The sequence below is a fragment of the Rhinichthys klamathensis genome, unplaced genomic scaffold (genome assembly GCF_029890125.1).
Source record: "Rhinichthys klamathensis goyatoka isolate OS25496 unplaced genomic scaffold, OSU_Roscu_1.1 h1tg000015l_1, whole genome shotgun sequence".
NCBI classification, from domain to species: Eukaryota; Metazoa; Chordata; class Actinopteri; order Cypriniformes; family Leuciscidae; genus Rhinichthys; species Rhinichthys klamathensis.
Genome location: NW_026606567.1, coordinates 3,783,573 through 3,801,553, shown reverse-complemented (window position 1 = coordinate 3,801,553; position 17,981 = coordinate 3,783,573). Strand labels below are relative to the sequence as shown.

Sequence of the window (17,981 nt, the reverse complement as noted above, 5' to 3'; positions counted from 1 at the left end):
CCACATAGCAAAGCCATAACACAGCGAGGGAGAAGAAATAAGTTACATGAAACAATCCAACTACATATTTTACACCACTGACAAGGGGAAAGTCACTACTCACGGTGTTTATGGCTAGCTTTTAGCTTTCTGCTGCTTCTCTTTCAAGGCAGTGACGAAACGCGCTCTGTAGCGCTGTTTGTTCGCGTTCGGCTACAGTAGAAACATGACGTCACAATGTGTCGACCTTCATAGAAGGGGGTGCCCGCGGTTATGTAGATATAAATGTCTCATTCTAAGATAATAAAAACATTACGGTTTATTAAGTAAGTTCTTTATACACCATTGAAAACATAGTTATGGATGTCATATTGCATTTCTGTTAATAGATACTCAATTTTTACACATTGCACCTTTAATACACTACACTCTGTATCTACCTTAACCTTAGATTTAATTTGTACCTTTTTTTGCAGTTGGCAAAGAGCATGGTAGGTTGGTGCAAATATATCTTATGACATCTACTCAAGAACAGACAACATTAGACTCAATAGTGTCAGGTGAAATTCATTATAGCTCAGCTGAAATGTGGAGATGCCGATGATTCAATGGGTTGAACGGGTCAGACAGGTAAAGGATAACTTTACACATGGAGAGAGGAAAATAATCTCATAACCTGGTCAAAAACTGATTTTTTTTATACAGGTTTGCTCTGAAGAGAATGCTGATCTTTCCATATAAGAAAACAGGAGTTAGGCTGCTCAAAGACACTCGCCTCATAGAGGCAGCTTTCCAGAGCTGATGTTCCACTTGTATCAGAAGTTGAAAATATCCCAGAAGTTGTTTTACCAGCACAATCATACTGAAAAAAAAATGAAAGTGGTGAAAAGGGACATGATATATTTCTTTATAAAGTTCCTCAGCTCCTCAAAAAATGTGGTAGCACAAGACATCCAGGAGGGGGAGTTGCTGCTTTATCGATTACATCTGGTGCAGCAGAGACAAGAAATAACAGTCAAAAGAGCCAAATACAAGTGGATCATGCCCTGATTACATCCCTCAGCACTGCTGTAAAAGGACTCGAGGGCCTTTCACACTATCAGCTATCAGTTGTAAAAACGGTCACATAAATGTATCTTCACAAAATGAATATAAATCTGATCTTCAATTCCTGTGCTATATGGAAATTCATTGGAGTTCACAATGACAAACACTGAAGCATCTGCTTCCTGAAGAGATACTCATCTGTGGCAGGCCAAATCTGTGGATATGTATTTTTGCAGTTGTGTTGTGCTATCTGGCTAACAATCACATGCACCTTCATTTTTTTTAACTGTTTTGGAAGGAGTAACCTACATACAGTATGTGGATTGAACAAACAACTGCATTTACACTTCTGAACTGTTTTGCAAACAGTTTTGAATTCGTTTTGGAGGGCATTTACACCTGGTCTTTTCACGATCCAAAGATTAGGTATCTATCCGATCAGTGAAAACACAAAGTGGACACGTGTTAACAGGTCCCTTGCCTTGTTTCAAAAATTAAGTTGAGAACAGCTTAAAAAAGAAAATAAATTCCAGTTGCGGCCAGCAGCGTGATGTTGAACAGGATATTGCAGAGGTAATAGCAAGGGAATGAGAACTAAGTTTTAGTAAACAACGTTAAATTTAATATAACTAATACAGAAAAAGCACATTGCAGTGGGTAATTACTACTGAAAGTCATTTTTATGCATATAATATATAATCCTCAAAATTCTTTATTCAAGCAGTCAATACTACACCATCAGTCTATATACCAGCAGTTGGCATGTGACATTATTGTAATAATTTCCCATGTATGAATTTTTTTTTGAAAAAATGATCAGTTTTGTCAGTAGTTAGCATATATCTGTACTTACAGAACAAGGTAGCAAGGAAGAAACTTGCCTTTCAGCATCACTGGGAAACAGGCATGGAGACTTACCATCAAGACAGTTCAGTTTGTACAAACATAACTCACTTGAAAGCAGCAGGTGACCTAATATTATATATATTTTGTTTGAATATTTTGAACCAAATGGGCATAATCTATGAAAAGCAGAGCACAAAACATTTCCAAATGCTTGCATATATCACAGCTTCATTAAACATTTATGAGCATTTCATTTACTCAGTGTCATATACAAAATGGCCTGAAGGTTAAATAATGGAGCACTGCATGAAATGTTCATGAAGAAGCACTCAAGTGCACTCAACTTTGCAAAGCACTCAACTTTGTACTTGTATCACAGAAAAACTGAACTGACACTGAACTTAACTGAAAAATTCTAGTCTCATATTTCACCAATAACGGGCACCAGCTGTCCAAGACATGCTGGTGAACACTAGACAGTTCCTCAAAGTCAGCACAAGGACTGCAAGAATGTGGGGTGTTGTCAACAAATGATGAAAACAGGCTGTCTTATGTAACTCTATTGAGTGATGAGTCATGTGTGATACATCTGGAGAGAGAACATTTCATGTTTGATCAGTCGTCTCTTACGCACATTAAAGAGTATAAAATTAGCACCGTTCCTTCGCCAGGCTCCGGAAATGAGTCATCTTGTTGGCTGTCGTCTCCTCCTGTATTAGGCATATAATATAAAGTTACCTGAAGGAAGTGAACAAAAATCTTTTAAAATTTTAAAATGTATCTTCTTTGCCTATTTCCATACATTATTTTTAATAACTCGCTTTTTCCCCCTCACTTTTTTTCCCTGATATTCTCCAGTCCTTTTTATTGGAGGAGAATGGTAGGCCTATGTTTGATAAACATGCACACCAGGTCTTCCGAGATATATATTTATGGCCAATTTTTCTAAGGAGTTATTTGAGCAAAGGATTAAAATGCCTATAATTCTACTTTCCACATTTCCACAAAGAGTTGACCAAGCAACCACTTATAAATATTTTTTTTTTAAAAGGACAAACAACTGAAGCAAACAACCTTTATTGTCCTGACACTTTTTATATGTATTGTCAGCTGCAAGTGCTCCACAAATTCGCATGTGTTCCTTAAGAAAACAAATGCAAAGGACAAATGAGGACAAGCAGCAAAGGAGCTTATTGCTTATGTGAGAAACATCTCAGAGATGAGTCATTTCAGCTTTCGGTCAGTTGACATCAAGACTGACCACAACAAACTCGCTCGCCTCTCCTCTATTCCTGGATATAATGCAGTCAAGCCAAAAGACAGTGCTCAAAAGAGCATTATGACATCTTTATGATGCAAAGACAGCATAGAAGCTGCCTGAAGAGTTACATATCCTGTGAAAAGGGAAAAAAAAATCCCACATTTAAACAGGGCTGTATATTGGTGCTTGAGATGTCATGAAGGCATTTACACAGGTATTTAAAATTAAAGAAATAATGTGATTAAAATTGCCGTTTTTAATCAAATTCCACTGGTCTCACATTAGTTTGAAAATCAGACTCATCTTAATGTTTTTGATTCACTAAAGAGAACCGACTGATAAGAGTCATTTAATCATGAATCAGACTTCTCTAGTCGCACTGCATGATTCTGCACGAATCACCGCTCCACATTTTGATTGACAGCAGTCACAACCTATAGTGACCGTGTTTACTCCTTTCCTTTCAACCATTGGATAGGATTTAAAAACGGCTTTTGTATTTGTACTTCTGACGAAGCGCTGTGTGAAAAACTACGCCGCAAAAGAATAAATGCTTTCTTAAAAAGGCAAAAGAACGTTGCATGCAGGTTTTCTTAAAGGGTTAGTTCACCCAAAAATGAAAATTAAGTCATTAATTACTCACCCCCATGCTGTACCAACCCCGTAAGACCTTCGTTCATCTTCGGAACTTCGGAACAACTGAAGATATTTTTGATTAAATCTGAGAGGTGGATCACTGCTACATAGGCTGCCTAAGGGAATGAAACTTGACGGCCCAGAAAGTCATTAAAGAAAATGTTTAAATATTCCATGTGCCTACAGTGGCTCAACTATAAGTTTATCAAGCGACGAGAATACTTTTTGTGCAAAAAAAAACATAAATAACGACTTTATTCGACTATTCCATTACTTCCTTGTGGGCCTGAGACGAGAGTTCAAGAGATTTCCACAACGCATGCGCGAGAACTGAACAAGAAGTAGTAGAAGAAGAACGTCCTCATCTCAGTTCTCGCGCATGCGTTCTGGAAATCTCTTCAACTCTCGTCTCAAGGCGCGCAAGACACCCCAGACCCCCTCTCTGGGGTGTCTTGCGCAACAAAACTCAATTGTTTGATTGTATATGCAATCCAAGCATCCACAAGATTCCACTGCTTGTGGAGCCGCTACTGAATTAAAAAGGTACTGACAAGAAACCAGGTTTTTTTTATTGCCCTCTGGGCTAGAGCGGATAAGACCCTGTTTGAGATGTTATATAATCCATGTTCTCTCTCATATAAGCACTTTTTTTTTTGCACTAATCCACTGTCAAAATGACTACACAAATGTAATCTAATACATGTGCATAGATATATGCTGCGTGGATTAAAAAGTAACCATAAATAGCTGATTTAAAATGAAACCAGATATAGCAGGTTGAATTTCAATTGGCTGTCAACGTTTTAATCGTTCATCATCTGTAAAAAAAAAAATCATTATGAAAGTGCTTCCAACAGTGCCATTACTGTTATATTTGTGATGTGTACTCTTCACATTTATAACAGTTTTTAAAACAATTTCTTTTTGTTATAGTTATCATCCTTGGTGTGAATGGGCCTTTAGTCAAATATGATATGCACTGCTCTATAATATGCTATTGCTGTAAGAATCTGTGGTTTACACTGGCACAGTTCAACAGAGGCTGAAAGACTCATAAGAGGGAACATAGCAGTGCAGATTGGGTAATGTGAGGTAAGGTCAACTGCTCTGAGCTGGGAGCATTTTGGGACATCAACCACCGTTGACCAATCACAGCATGAAATGCGAATTAGCTGAAGGCTCTGGTATTTGATTGGCTGGTTGGATCAGGGCCAAGCACCACTCTCAGCTAAACTCTTCTAGGAAACTGTTGTTCTGAGACAGCATGTTTTTTAGTATACACGAGGGAGTAAAAGCTAGTCTAGAAACAGGCTTAACACCACGAGTCGGTGGCAGACATTTCAAGAAATGTCTTTTTAAATAATATGATCATTTCACACTGTTTAAATCTATTCCACCACTTGTCTTCCTTATGTAAGTGCTCTTAATGCTGCTCCATGGATGTAGAGACAGCACAATGGGAATACTAAGAAACATGAGCAACACTTTAATATGCTGTAGGCTGTTTATAGTTGCTGTTTCAAGGACAAAGCCAAAGAATATTTTCTTCAGGCAGAAAACAAGATGTTTACTACTTATCTTTATATAGGGTGCACTCAGTCAGCAAATTGATTCAGAAGTTAATTAATTTGACCAAATGAAACATGTACTTTCATAAAAAGGTCAAATTAGAATTTTTTTAATAAATGTAATAACCTTGGCTTCCTCGATGTTTGTTAAACAACACTGACTTTGATTTGGCTGACACCTTTTTCAAATATTAATTATTACTCTAAAACAAAATTGCTTCACTCTTTTTTTTGTAATGATTATAAAAGTTAATTATGGCAAGCTACTTATGCCAGCATTCCTTTTTTTCAAGAATCAGTCTTTTTAATAATCTCCAGTTTCACCACTTAGAATTTTTTTTGTTTTGACAAAAATATCTAAATAAATGTTTTTATTCAGATATTGAAAACATGTTCATCCTAAAAAAAAAAAGTATGTTAAAGGCATTTTGAAGGAATTTCTTTTTCAGTGTATTTTGAATTTCTTCAAAGTTAAACAAGTTGGCAACTAAAAAAAATTAATTGCAATAGTATTTTCTTCCTTATGATGTATTCAAGTGAACCGGCTTCTTGAACAAGAATAAATAGGGCGGGGTTTGATTTTGTCCATCTGGAATTGATTGGCTGCTGGATGGTTGTGGTTTGGTATTTGCTATTGCTATAAGACATAATGTGAGTGACAGGTTGATCCCACCCACACCAGTAAACACATCATCAGAGAAGAGATGAGCTGCAAGAGGGAGGGGAAGTTATTTTGATGAAAAATTATGAGGGCATGGATCTCAGGATTATCTGTATAGTGGGTTTACCACCAGTAGTAATACACAAATAATTCCATTACCATTACCAAATTCATTACCAAACAATCTCAGAGATCATGGTAGGTCGGTCTTGAAAGCTTTATACATAACTGCTAAAAATATTTTTTTTAATGGAGAAAATAATGTGATTTTTTCACCTACTGGAATCCGACTGTTGCGCTTTATACCAGGTCTTAACAAACAAATTATATATTCAGTAAGTCTTAAAATAACCTCATCGTTGTCTGACGGTCTTGGTGGGTACAGCAAATCTGAAATGAAAAGGTCCATTGTACTAAAATGAAACATTTAATTGCATCAGCAACGAACAGAATGTTCCGAGCCTTCCGGACAGTGAATCCTCAAACATGCATATGCGGGAAAATTAGGTCATCTATATCTGTCCTACCCCACTGATTATGAATGTATTATGCAAGTTACACAGCGCCTGTTACGTAACTGCAGTCGTGCGCTCATATAGTCCCTCTGTCTCTTTTGTTCCCCCTCTCATTCCCGAATACAAGGGGTTATGAGATTTCGCCGGCTTTTTACGCACAAAACACGAGTGACATTAATACCTTCCATAACACAATATGCCATTCGACGCCAACAAAAAAGATTAGTATTTCATGGATGAAAAATGTCATAAGAGGACAAACAAGAGTCTTAAACCATAAGCAGACATTCCATGTATGATTTATTTCATGTGTGAAAGGTGATGCGAAAGATGAGAGGATTATGGGAGCACATTTCCTGCTTATCCTTTGAGAATGCAAATCTTAGTACTGTACATACATATATTCAGTATTCATATATAAAAACTGTGAACTGCAAACTCCTGCAATAATTGTGTTTCATAACACACATATACTTTGTGTTTAATCTCACTTTATTAACTAATGTCTTTACTCCTGACCTTCAACGATCCAATTTAACCTTACTAATTAGCAAAAATTACTTTAGTTAAACATCAAATTTGTGTTACTTTTTATTATTGCTAAAGTATCAGTGTTTAACTGTCTTCTGCGATCCAGAATGGCAGCTGAAAAGGTTTGTTTGAGTTGCGCTCTCTACTGTACAGGAGTGAATTTGCATTTCCTTCAGCCTGAGGCTTATTCATTTCACTTCTGGGGTGAAAGGGCCTTTGCATTTGCCAAATATAAACTTTTTTTTAAATATACATTTAAAAAAAAAAAAAAAGCAAGCCCAGCTCAGGTAAGAAAAAGTAATGCAAAAGTAATGTAATACATTACTTTACATAAAAAGTAACTAAGTAACGCAATTAGTTAAGCTTCTTGAATTCTTTGGTTATGTTTGCATTTACATTTATTTATTTAAAGGATGCCTTAATTCAAACCAATTTCCAAATGAGGAACATCACAAGCCTTTTGTCATGAGAGCCAACGGTAATACAGGATACAATGCCAAGTTGAACGTATGAGCTAAACCACAAGCTAGCAGAAACAAAATGCAGAAAATCTAAAAAGCACATTAAAATGGAGGATATTTATGCATATAGTTTTACTTTTTCAGACATATTTGTTTAAAATAAAACAATAAATCGCCGGACAGGTTTAGAAAACCTGCTTTTAACCACTTTGCAATGTCCTAGCAATCACCAAACCATCTATTACATTCAAACTAACTATCAAACTGTTTTAACTTCCCTTTACTCATTTACTTTTAGATTGTTCAGTTTGTAGTATTTGCTTTGCTTGAATTATATTTTATGAGAAAGTCGGCTTTGATCAAAGGATGCCTTGAGGAACATCAAAAATGCCCTCCATAACATGCCGGTTACGCAAACCGAAAAGTCATCAAGAGTATTTTTATCAGCTCCACTTAAATGTATATGACGATACTGATGTCCCCTTTTGAGTTGTTTATGATTATTTCATAACGCTCCTAGTTCCAAGCAACTGGCGATGGTTGCCATAGCAACGTGTTGACGTATTTTGGGATCCAGAAATAGAAAGATAAAGAAGGAAGGTGTCTCAGGCCGTGTCTTTTCCTAGGGGTGGGGTGGGGTGGGGGGGGGGGCACTCTTAACCTGATGAAATGCCTAGGAGGAGATATATTGATTTCAAATGCTTTTTAGCATATTGTTTAAGCACATGTTTGTATGAGTGTATGAGATGATGTTAAAGAGTACAGTGTTATGTGGCTGAGGACTGAGTGAAAGCATTTTAATGTCTTTGTGGACACGTAAGAAAAGAGATGAACTGAGACTCTCTTGTACAAGCTAAACACAACAGAGTGAGTCAGATTCTATTCATAGCCTGAGAAATGCAACTCAAGCCCTGCAGAGAATGCTCATAAATTAAAAAATATAGGGTACATGCTCCTATAAATATACCTCTCTGCCCACTCTTTAAACCAGACGTCTGCACATACTGTGCATACTGCAGCTAAGTGTATGGACACTTAATATGAAAGTTTAAATATATATAATATATATATATATATATATATATACCAGTATATATATTCTGTCATCATTTACTCTCATGTTGTTCCAAACCTGTAAGCATTTTTGTGTTTTATCATCTAAAAAACATCGTCTAATGCAATGGTAAATGCTAATGCGTCGGTATATGAATGAGTGAGTGAATGTAAGGCAATATGTAAAGCGCTTTGGTGGCCATTGGCTCTGTGAAAGCGCTACATAAATGCAGTCGATTTACCATTTAATGCAATGCTAATATTGCAGTTTGTAGGGCCACTCTCGTTGTCACAATCTGTATTGTGTGACCAATCATTTTCATGAAAAAAGTGTGACTGTTAAGCTGTTGTCATTTAACTTCATGGCATTGCATCCAAGGAGAAACATATTTCAAAGTTTAGATCCTTATGCGAGGAGAAGTACAAAGAGAAGAAAACAGTCAGTAATTCACACTTTCTTCCGAGAACAATAGAAGTTCACACTGCCTTTCAGTGGCAAGCTGAATTAAAGCAATTGTTTTTAAGGTGTTACATAACTGAGATAATGTAGAACTTACATTTTACATTTAATATTACATTTATTCATTTTAGCTGACGCTTTTATCCAAAGCGACTTACAATTGCTATATATGTCGGAGGTCGCACGCCTCTGGAGCAACTAGGGGATAAGTGTCTTGCTCAGGGACACATTGGTGTCTCGCAGTGGATTTGAACCCGGGTCTCTCACACCAAAGGCATGTGTCTTATCCACTGCGCCATCACCACCCCCATCTTATATATAAGATCACACCACTATGATCTTACAGATTTATGAACTTCTTACTACAAGAGGCGTGTGTGTGTGTGTGTGTGTGTGTGTGTGTGTGTGTGTGTGTGTGTGTGTGTGTGTGTGTGTGTGCGCGCGCGTGCGTGTGTGTGTGTGTGAGACACAGACAGAACCATTTATAATTATGTCATTTGTCACAATTAGGATTAGATGAAATTGCGCATGTTTATTTGTTTTGATTGTTATTGCATTTGTTGCAAGATTTTTTATCATCACTATAATCTTATATATAAGATCACACCACTATGATCTTACAGATTTATTAATGAACCGCTGGTTTTAAAATCTTCCCGGTCGACTGATATTTCTTATGATATTCGCTTCATACATCACAATGCTCATGATAACAGTTAACTCTACAATAAATAAATCCACTTCACCAGTTAATTACTCTTCAACTTTTTCACATGACTTCAAGGTCACCACCATTAAGCTTATTTAGAGAACATTTTCCCTGCAAGTTCAATAGTTTGCAAGAGCCTGATTTTAAACACGCAGAGGCTGTAAAAAGCGGACTAGTGAGTAGATGAGTTTACCCGTTCATCGTGATGAAGTGTAATGTCCCGACAACCTCTGTCCCATTTAACCACTTGTTAGCAACAAGTCAAAGCATTTGTATTTTGCACGATTGTTTTTGATTTGATTACATCATTTGCAGTGTTTCATGGAATGGGTATTGCTTCACTTTTTTCTTCAAAAATAACTTATTTTTGCTTTTAAGTTGTGATTCATCTCAGAGCTGGCCTAGAACTCTTCATTGATGAATTCTTTAAAAAAAAATATAGGAAGAAAATGTATGGACAAAATACTTGTAGAACCAAGGCTGCTGCAAAAAGTTAATCATCTGCACCACTGGCACGTTTATTCTTATTCTTCATTTTATACTTTCTTTTTAAATGTATTGATTGTTTTCTAAAAATTAACATCTTACTCTGTTGGCACTGTATTTATTTTGGGGGGTTTCAGAACAGGACAGAGAAAGGGAGAGAGGAGGGGTTTAACTTACAATCTCTCACTTCCGCTAAAATGGATCACAGATTTTTATGACATCACCACGGACTTCAGCTTCTCATCACATCTTCTGTCCAATCAAATGCTCTCTAGAATCTAAAGCTCCGCCCCCTATGCTATAAACACCACCTGGCCAAAGTGACCGTTGACACTTCACAGAGCTACATGGGTAGGAGATGTGTGTTCGGTTGCTCAAACGCTCGAGTTTCATTAAATGTGCCAACTGTACGTTGGTTAAGAATGAAATTGCCAGAATTTATTCACACCTCTACTATTAAATCCAACGTATCATCAGCGCTTGGATTCGCTTCCATGGTGCTGTCAAGTACGACTTCTGTGAGGTAAACTAAACGCTATTGGCTATTTGAAAAAGGGGGAGGAGCCTGCAATGAGTCCCACCTTAGCTTCATGTTTCAGTGGAAATTCAATCAACGCATCATACAAAGCTGCACGTTCCAAGGCACTTCAGAAAAAAAACCTTTAGCTAAATGAACGGACCATTTCCCACAATTAACAAACAAGACTTTGAGTAGAGGTCTTCTACTTGTTTAACATAAATTATCTAACTATCTGCTCAGGAACTGCCTTTGCTATATGCAGAGCCTCTTCTTTATATGGGATGAGTTAATGCATAACCTGACTGGAATGTCATGTCAAATGGAGTCGCTACATCTGGACCTGTTTCTGCGATGACCTGGATCAATAAGAATCTTCACATATGCTCAAGCAGAGCGTGTTTGCCATGCCTCGACCGTTCAGCGCACCTCTTGCGCCACACAGTGATAACGTGTGTTTGTTTACCCGGTTCGTTTGAAGGGTAGACTGAGGTTAAGCAGCTAAGTGTGTCAATGTGTTAAAGCCTGAGCCGGTCTGGATTAACTCAGGGCATCTGCTACAGCTCAATCACACTCATACACACAAACACAGAGACAGAATTCGCAGAATAGCCAGCTTTTACTTAATTAACAGATTGTTCTTTCTAGAATTCTTGGTATCAACATTTTCATGAAGAAAAGACTGTTTATGAATGAACAAGCACTTTTGTAGGGCACTTTAACCGATTAAAAGGTAAAAACTTAATTGTCATGTCAAAGAGATTAAATATGAATTAAAATTGTAAAATGTGAATGTAATGTGGTTAAAGGTTATTTAAGGAGACTGTAACTTATTCACTGGTCTGACTGTACCACAGAGTTAGATAGGTGCCCTTTCCCCTAGTTTTGCCTGAACAGCGCTGTTGTTATTGGGCCAATGACAGTCAACCGTGGCCACAGGGAAACATTCAAGTTTATCATAACACATGAACACAGAACATTTATATGAGTTTAATCATAATAGCAATATTGTTAACTTACAAAATGCCAACTAAAATACTGTATGCATTACGGATACAAAAGGTAAATCTGTGTAAATAGCTTTACTGAAATTCATGATGTAAATTGTTATAATCTTAATATCTTCAAGCCTTATAGTCACATTTAGCAGATTTTGTTGACCTTGGAACAACATTCCAAACAACCAAACTGATTTGGAGGGAGAAGTTTAAAGTTTGTCAATTTTATGCTTAAAACCAGGGTTAGCTGCTTCTACAACATTCTTATGTATAATTTCCCTCTGATTTTAGGGATAAGTTAGGTAAGAGGTAGGGATAGGACTACATTTTTCAGAGCGTTGTTCCAGGATCAACAAAATATGTTGATCCACAAACATGTTGCTCTTGGCAATATCACAATGACCTATATATTGCTTCATATAAGTATGTATGCAAGTATATATCCAACTTTTATTATTTGGCTGGGCGATAATAAATTGGTGTCATTAGCAATTTACCATTAAAGTTACTTAAATTTTCTCACATGAAACTATTTTATGATTTCAGATGACTTGGAATAGATGCATATGGAGCACTTCTATGTTCCTTTTAATAGTGTTTTTGGCTTCTTTTTTTTTAGCTTAAAAAAACACAGAAACTATTTAATTTCAGTGTTCTGGACATTATACCAAACATATATTTCTGTTCCACGGAAGAAGAAAAAAGAAGAAGTAAAGTATAGAGGTTTGGAATGACATGAGCGTGAGACAATGACAATTTTCATTTTGGAGTTGAAATTATTCAATCACAACTCAGCAATTTTTTTGGGTGGGTGAATGGATTTATAGATTCATGTTTGTCACCAAAATTGGAGTTTTTATGGAAATCCCATGTGTTCTTTTCTGATACCAAAGAGGTCATATGGCGCCAAAGTGTTTTAGTGATGGCCTGAGTCAAGTGTTAGTCAGCTTGTTGCTATAATAAACAGTTTGGTCAAACTGGATGGATAAATAGAACAAAAATGCATTTCTTCATGAGTACATTGCCCAGATTAGGCCATGCCAAGCACAAGCTACAATAAATTCTCATGTAAAAATCTGCCCCATATGTCAGTTGCGACAGCAGATGGTCCTAAGTTGATCTGATCACTCTAATGCAGTGTGAAAACACTGTGGCTTCTCGCAGATCAAGAGCAAGAGGTTACACACTGCTTTAAGACAGGGCCATGCTATAATTAGCGGGGTTGTTTGTTTGTTTCAGCAAGACGAACATACTGCTGTTCCTCACGGCATGCAACACAAACATGCATGCTGTCAGTTTTGCTTTCCCTCCAGTTTTTCAGAGCTGTTGTGTAAGCACAAACTGTCTGAACAGTAGTGCGTGAGTGTGAGGTATATCAGGGTCAACAAGATTGAAGAAAAAAATGTTGAAGGACAAAAATAAGATAAGATAAAATAGACAAAATGAGATATTGCAGATTAATTTAGTACATTATGAGATAATTGGATTTATTCCATCATGTTGAATTGTAGCCTGTATCTTATTTTTTGTCACATTTTAGGTATTAGTTGTCTAACAAACCCCAGCTTTTACTCCAAACAGGCCTGTAAGAACTCAACTTGTCTGATTTTACATGCAGTCTTCATGTAAAAAAAGCAAGCTTCACATATTACATTGCTATCATATTAATAATAATATTGCATTACTTGCTATATTTCATAAAAAAGTGTTTTCTTTCTCATTATCATATGCTTTCATAAAGGTCATTATGGCTGAATTTCTGTATGCTTTAGAAACCAGTTTAAAAAGAGAAAGAAAAAAAAAACAATTCCTAGTACTGGGCCAGTACCATAGTGACATAAGTAGACTTTGAAATATAGGCTATGGCACTGGGTGTTTTTCACTTCTTGATATAGTAGTGTTACCCCATTGCATAACACTGTGTTAAAGCAGCGAACGCAGTTCTTGTCTTTACAGAGCAACTTAGTTTTTTATCAAACCAACATTATAAGTGTTTTATAGCTTGTTGTGGCATTAACCTCCTTTTTGCTATCTTGAAAAAGGACAGCTGGGTCGCGCGTCACTGGTCTAAATATAGTTTCCGTACCTTTATTGAGGACAACAGTCGGTTTTCAGGACACGAGAGGAAAGTGAAAAGGGCGGGGGGGAGATTGAGCAATATTACTTAATGCTTTCGAAAAGATTATTCTGACGAAAACTGTAACGAGGGAGAGATTAGAGAGAAGAGGAGGGTCCTGTGTGCGTACGGAGGGGGGCGGTCCGTTCATCCACTCACACACATGTGGTTCAGTCGGGGTGATGGAGCGTCCTCGACTGAACCTCATCAAGCAAAGGCACAAATAGGGGCCGCGCGCGTTGCAGGCGGAACGGTTGAACGGCGCGAACAGTGTGTTTGACTTTAACCGGCGACGAACGAAAGCGAACACCGTGTGTTTTCTTCTGAGGAGAACCAAGAACCAGATTCTCTGCGGATCTTGAGTCACTGGAAACGATTTCAACTGAAGACATTTTGAACAGAATAAGCCACACGGCGATTTATAATGGTAAAATCCGTTTTTTTGTAATTTTATAAAGTTTACATTTCATTTGTTTGAAGATACTTTTATATTTGTGTATAGGCCTACATCTATAGCACCACAGTTGCTGCTATTCATTAAAAGTTGTATGACTTGTGTGCTCAATTAGTTTTATTCCCTTTTTTTTTAAATGTAGGCTAGCCTAGATTAAGTCTAAATGTTTAATATGGACAAATTATAGATCTTGGGAATGTTAGTTGGAAAATCCTGTTCCGGTTTTGGGACACATATCAAATGATGTAGGCTAGTAGGTTATCATTTATGGTCCAAATGTAGGCTATCATTATATCATTACTGGTCCAAAGATGACTTGGACCATTTAGACAAGTTAGAAACCAGCTAAAATGTTCCAAAGCAGCTACCAACTTAAGAAGGTTTTTTTTTTTTCAGCATGGTTGAGTAAGAATTTCGATAAAGGGGATGTTAACATTATGCAATTCTAGTGCGGGAGGCTTTGGATATGATTAGTAAACTTAGCCCACATCTTTTTATTTGGATCTTTACAATGCATTTAATATATATTTAATGTATTCTGAAATATAGTTTATTTTAGCTAAATACATAAAATCAAAGTTATTATGAACTTTTCACTTTATATTGGTGAAAGCAATTGAATTATGTTTAGTCCATTGATTCAGGTTTTCTTAATTTGTTCTTTATTTTTATAGGAGTTTTTAACATATAGCTTTCTGTATATTAAACTATTTTTGGTTACACTTTATTTTACAGTGTCCTTGTAACATGTTTCATGTACTTACCATAGTAATAACAGTAAATTATGCATAATTACATGCAACTAACCCTCAACCTAATCCTACCCTAACCCTATAGTAAGCACATGTTGTTAATTAATATTACTCCGTATTTAAATACAGAATTACACTGTAACAGTGACATCTTAAAATAAATTGTAACCCTATTTTCTTTTCTTTTTTTATCTGTACCAATGTAACAGAACAGCTTGTTAAGTAAGGCAGGATTTCATAATGAAAGTGACTCACTGGGACAGGAAGAAGATAAGACTCACTCACGCACAAGCTGTTCTGCAAATAGGTCAACATAGGAATTCTTAGAGGCGGCACTTCTGGTTTACATAAAGTAGCCGCTTACTGTTTTATGTAAAGAAATCCGAGTGCGATGCCTAACATGATATGTGAGAATGTTCTGTTGCATCACTTTGCGTAAGATGGCTATATAACTGTACAGTTGTTAACCTGATATATTATGTGGTGTAGCACATACTGTGCTTTGCCACTGGGAGGTAATGAAGTTACATAACACTGTGTTGTAACTGATCTTACGTAACTGTTCTTGTGTTCTTTCTGCCACCAGGTGGAGCCACTGCTGTGTCAATAACATCTGAAATTGACCTGAAAACCACACGCTCAGAAACACAACAGAGACTTTTAACACTGCAATTGAGAAAAATAAATAACTTCGAGATGTATGAAGAGTCATCTCAGGAGATGAGAGAGCAGAACGCTGGAGTTTTGAAAGCTGTTGAACCCTCCACCAGCACAGGGTTGATGGGGTTAAATGTGTCCGCTCCCAGCAGCACAATGTCTTTCACTGATGAAGCCGTGTCCATCCTGACGTCCAGCAGTTTGCTCGCACGCTCGCTTCTGGGCCGGACGTCGGCGCTCAAACGCGAAGATGCCGCTTCAGCCAGCGCCAACTCTGCGAGACGCAAGCGCGAGTTCATTCCTCATGAGAAGAAGGACGAGGGCTACTGGGACAAGCGCAAGAAAAACAACGAAGCCGCGAAGCGTTCTCGCGAGAAACGCCGCGTCAATGACATGGTGCTGGAAAACCGCGTGCTGGGTTTGCTCGAGGAGAACGCCAGGTTACGAGCAGAACTGCTTGCACTAAAATTTCGCTTCGGCCTCATTAAAGATCCCTCGAATGCTTCCATACTTCCGCTCACGACAGGAACCTGCGTCCCACATCCTTCAGCGCCGCATTACTACCTTCCACGTGGGGATGGCGCTCACCATGCGGGTCCAATGTTGCCCAATGCTCAAAGCGGGCCACAATCTGGGCGAAGCATCAGAGATACAAACAGTATGTCAGAAGATTCGGGTTTCTCCACGCCTAGTGGGTCCAGTGTCGGTAGTCCCGTCTTCTTTGAGGACAGACTGAGCGACCATGGAAAGTTGTCCCCGCATCAAGCAGATGAGCTCGGCTATGAGTCCCATCACTCTCCAACTGATGTTTTAGCAATGGGACACGCGCCCATGTCATCCAACCGGATGGAGTCGATGGATAGTTTGAAGAGCCTTCCGCACAAGCTGAGGTTCAAGTGTCCGGGCGGCGGCGAATGCGTCAATCTTGGAGAACGGCAAAGTCCCGTGCTGCCCAGAGTTCACAGCCTTTCGGGTACAAGCGAAGGAGCGGGTTACTGGACACAGCAGGAGGGAGAAGACACCCGAAAAGTCACACCACTGCCACAGCAGCTGCAACACAGAAATTACAGCCACAACATGAACCCGAACGAATCGCAATACCAGGCCGAAAACAGCATGCTCAAATCTCAGCTCAGCTCCCTCGGCGAGGAGGTGGCCCAGCTCAAAAAGCTCTTTTCCGAGCAGTTGCTCACCAAAACGAATTAAGACATTGTAAAAGTTTGAGCAAACTGGAACATCCTCAGTCGAAGTCATGAACAATGAACATCCGTTGATCAAAAATCTAAAGAAAGCAGCATGTGCATCACTACCTCTTCACACTCGGTCAAAACCAAACGGACCTTGCATATCCACCTTATTTTGAGAGCTATTTTTCGTGAATGTGTGAAATTTCTGATTCATTGGCCACTATGCTGTAGGTAAATAAATAGAAGGATGATAAGTACAAAAAACGAGCAGCGCATCAGACCGTTTTTGTACAGCTGAAAGAACTGGAAGTGAACGACAACGGAAACCTCGCACATTCAAGTTACAAATGGCCGCACCCGCTTTTACGTTAAAAATAAGGTGGATGATGACTTTTTTTTAACCCCCTTTCCTTCAACTCTCATTCAGGACCGTGCAAGAGCATTCCAGTGGCATCGGGACACGTCAGCTACAACACCTCACCTCAATTCGTTCGGTTCCTCCTTTTGCCTCAAACACTGTGATCTTGCTCAAAAACACCTCAGGCGGTAAAACCATGTCTCCACACACTGAACTGTTCTTGTCACTGTACGTGTAAAATGAAGCACAGCTTCCTCCGTCGTAACGTCATTCCTTTATTACGTGCCAACACTACTTAATCAACTGTCAGTCAGCGAGATGAGATACGCCGTGAGCCTGATAGTCTTCACACTGTAATGTTCCTCCTGTGGTTTGACAGATTTATACAGTGATTGCTGTGGTCTCATGAATGAAGTGTAAGAAACTTTTTGGTTTTGCAACATGCATCCTGATTAAAGCAGAACGGGAAACACCGGGAAGAGACAATTAGTGGAATCAATTGTTGTCATCGTCATGAACCAGTAGCAACTTAGCACTGAATGACTGCATCATTTTTATTTTTTTCATACGGATCACTTATCTGCCGTTGTCCAGATAAAGATATTATCATTTGAACTACACTGTTACTTGTATTTTGATGGTGAGATTTCTGTTGTCTTGTGAGTTCTTGTGTATTTGTACGGTAAAATATACATTATATGTTTGTGTCAATAAATATTTGAACTGTTC

The 17,981-nt window shown here is 38.1% G+C and overlaps 2 protein-coding genes across 2 annotated transcripts in view; both read left to right on the top strand.

Moving 5' to 3' along the window:
• The first annotated feature begins 855 nt into the window (after positions 1-855).
• LOC130069457 (serine/threonine-protein kinase/endoribonuclease IRE1-like) overlaps positions 856-17,981 on the top strand; it is a 119,851-nt gene continuing 102,725 nt past the window's right edge. Inside the window, exon 1 of the mRNA XM_056233335.1 lies at positions 856-861. The gene's annotated coding sequence lies outside the window, so the exon portion shown is untranslated. The remainder of the gene's footprint in view (positions 862-17,981) is intronic.
• Positions 13,878-17,459, top strand: nfil3-6 (nuclear factor, interleukin 3 regulated, member 6). Its single transcript, XM_056233370.1, has 2 exons — positions 13,878-14,271; positions 15,637-17,459. Exon 2 carries the CDS (start codon positions 15,747-15,749, stop codon positions 16,911-16,913), a length of 1,167 nt encoding a protein of 388 aa, XP_056089345.1. The 5' UTR covers positions 13,878-14,271; positions 15,637-15,746; the 3' UTR covers positions 16,914-17,459.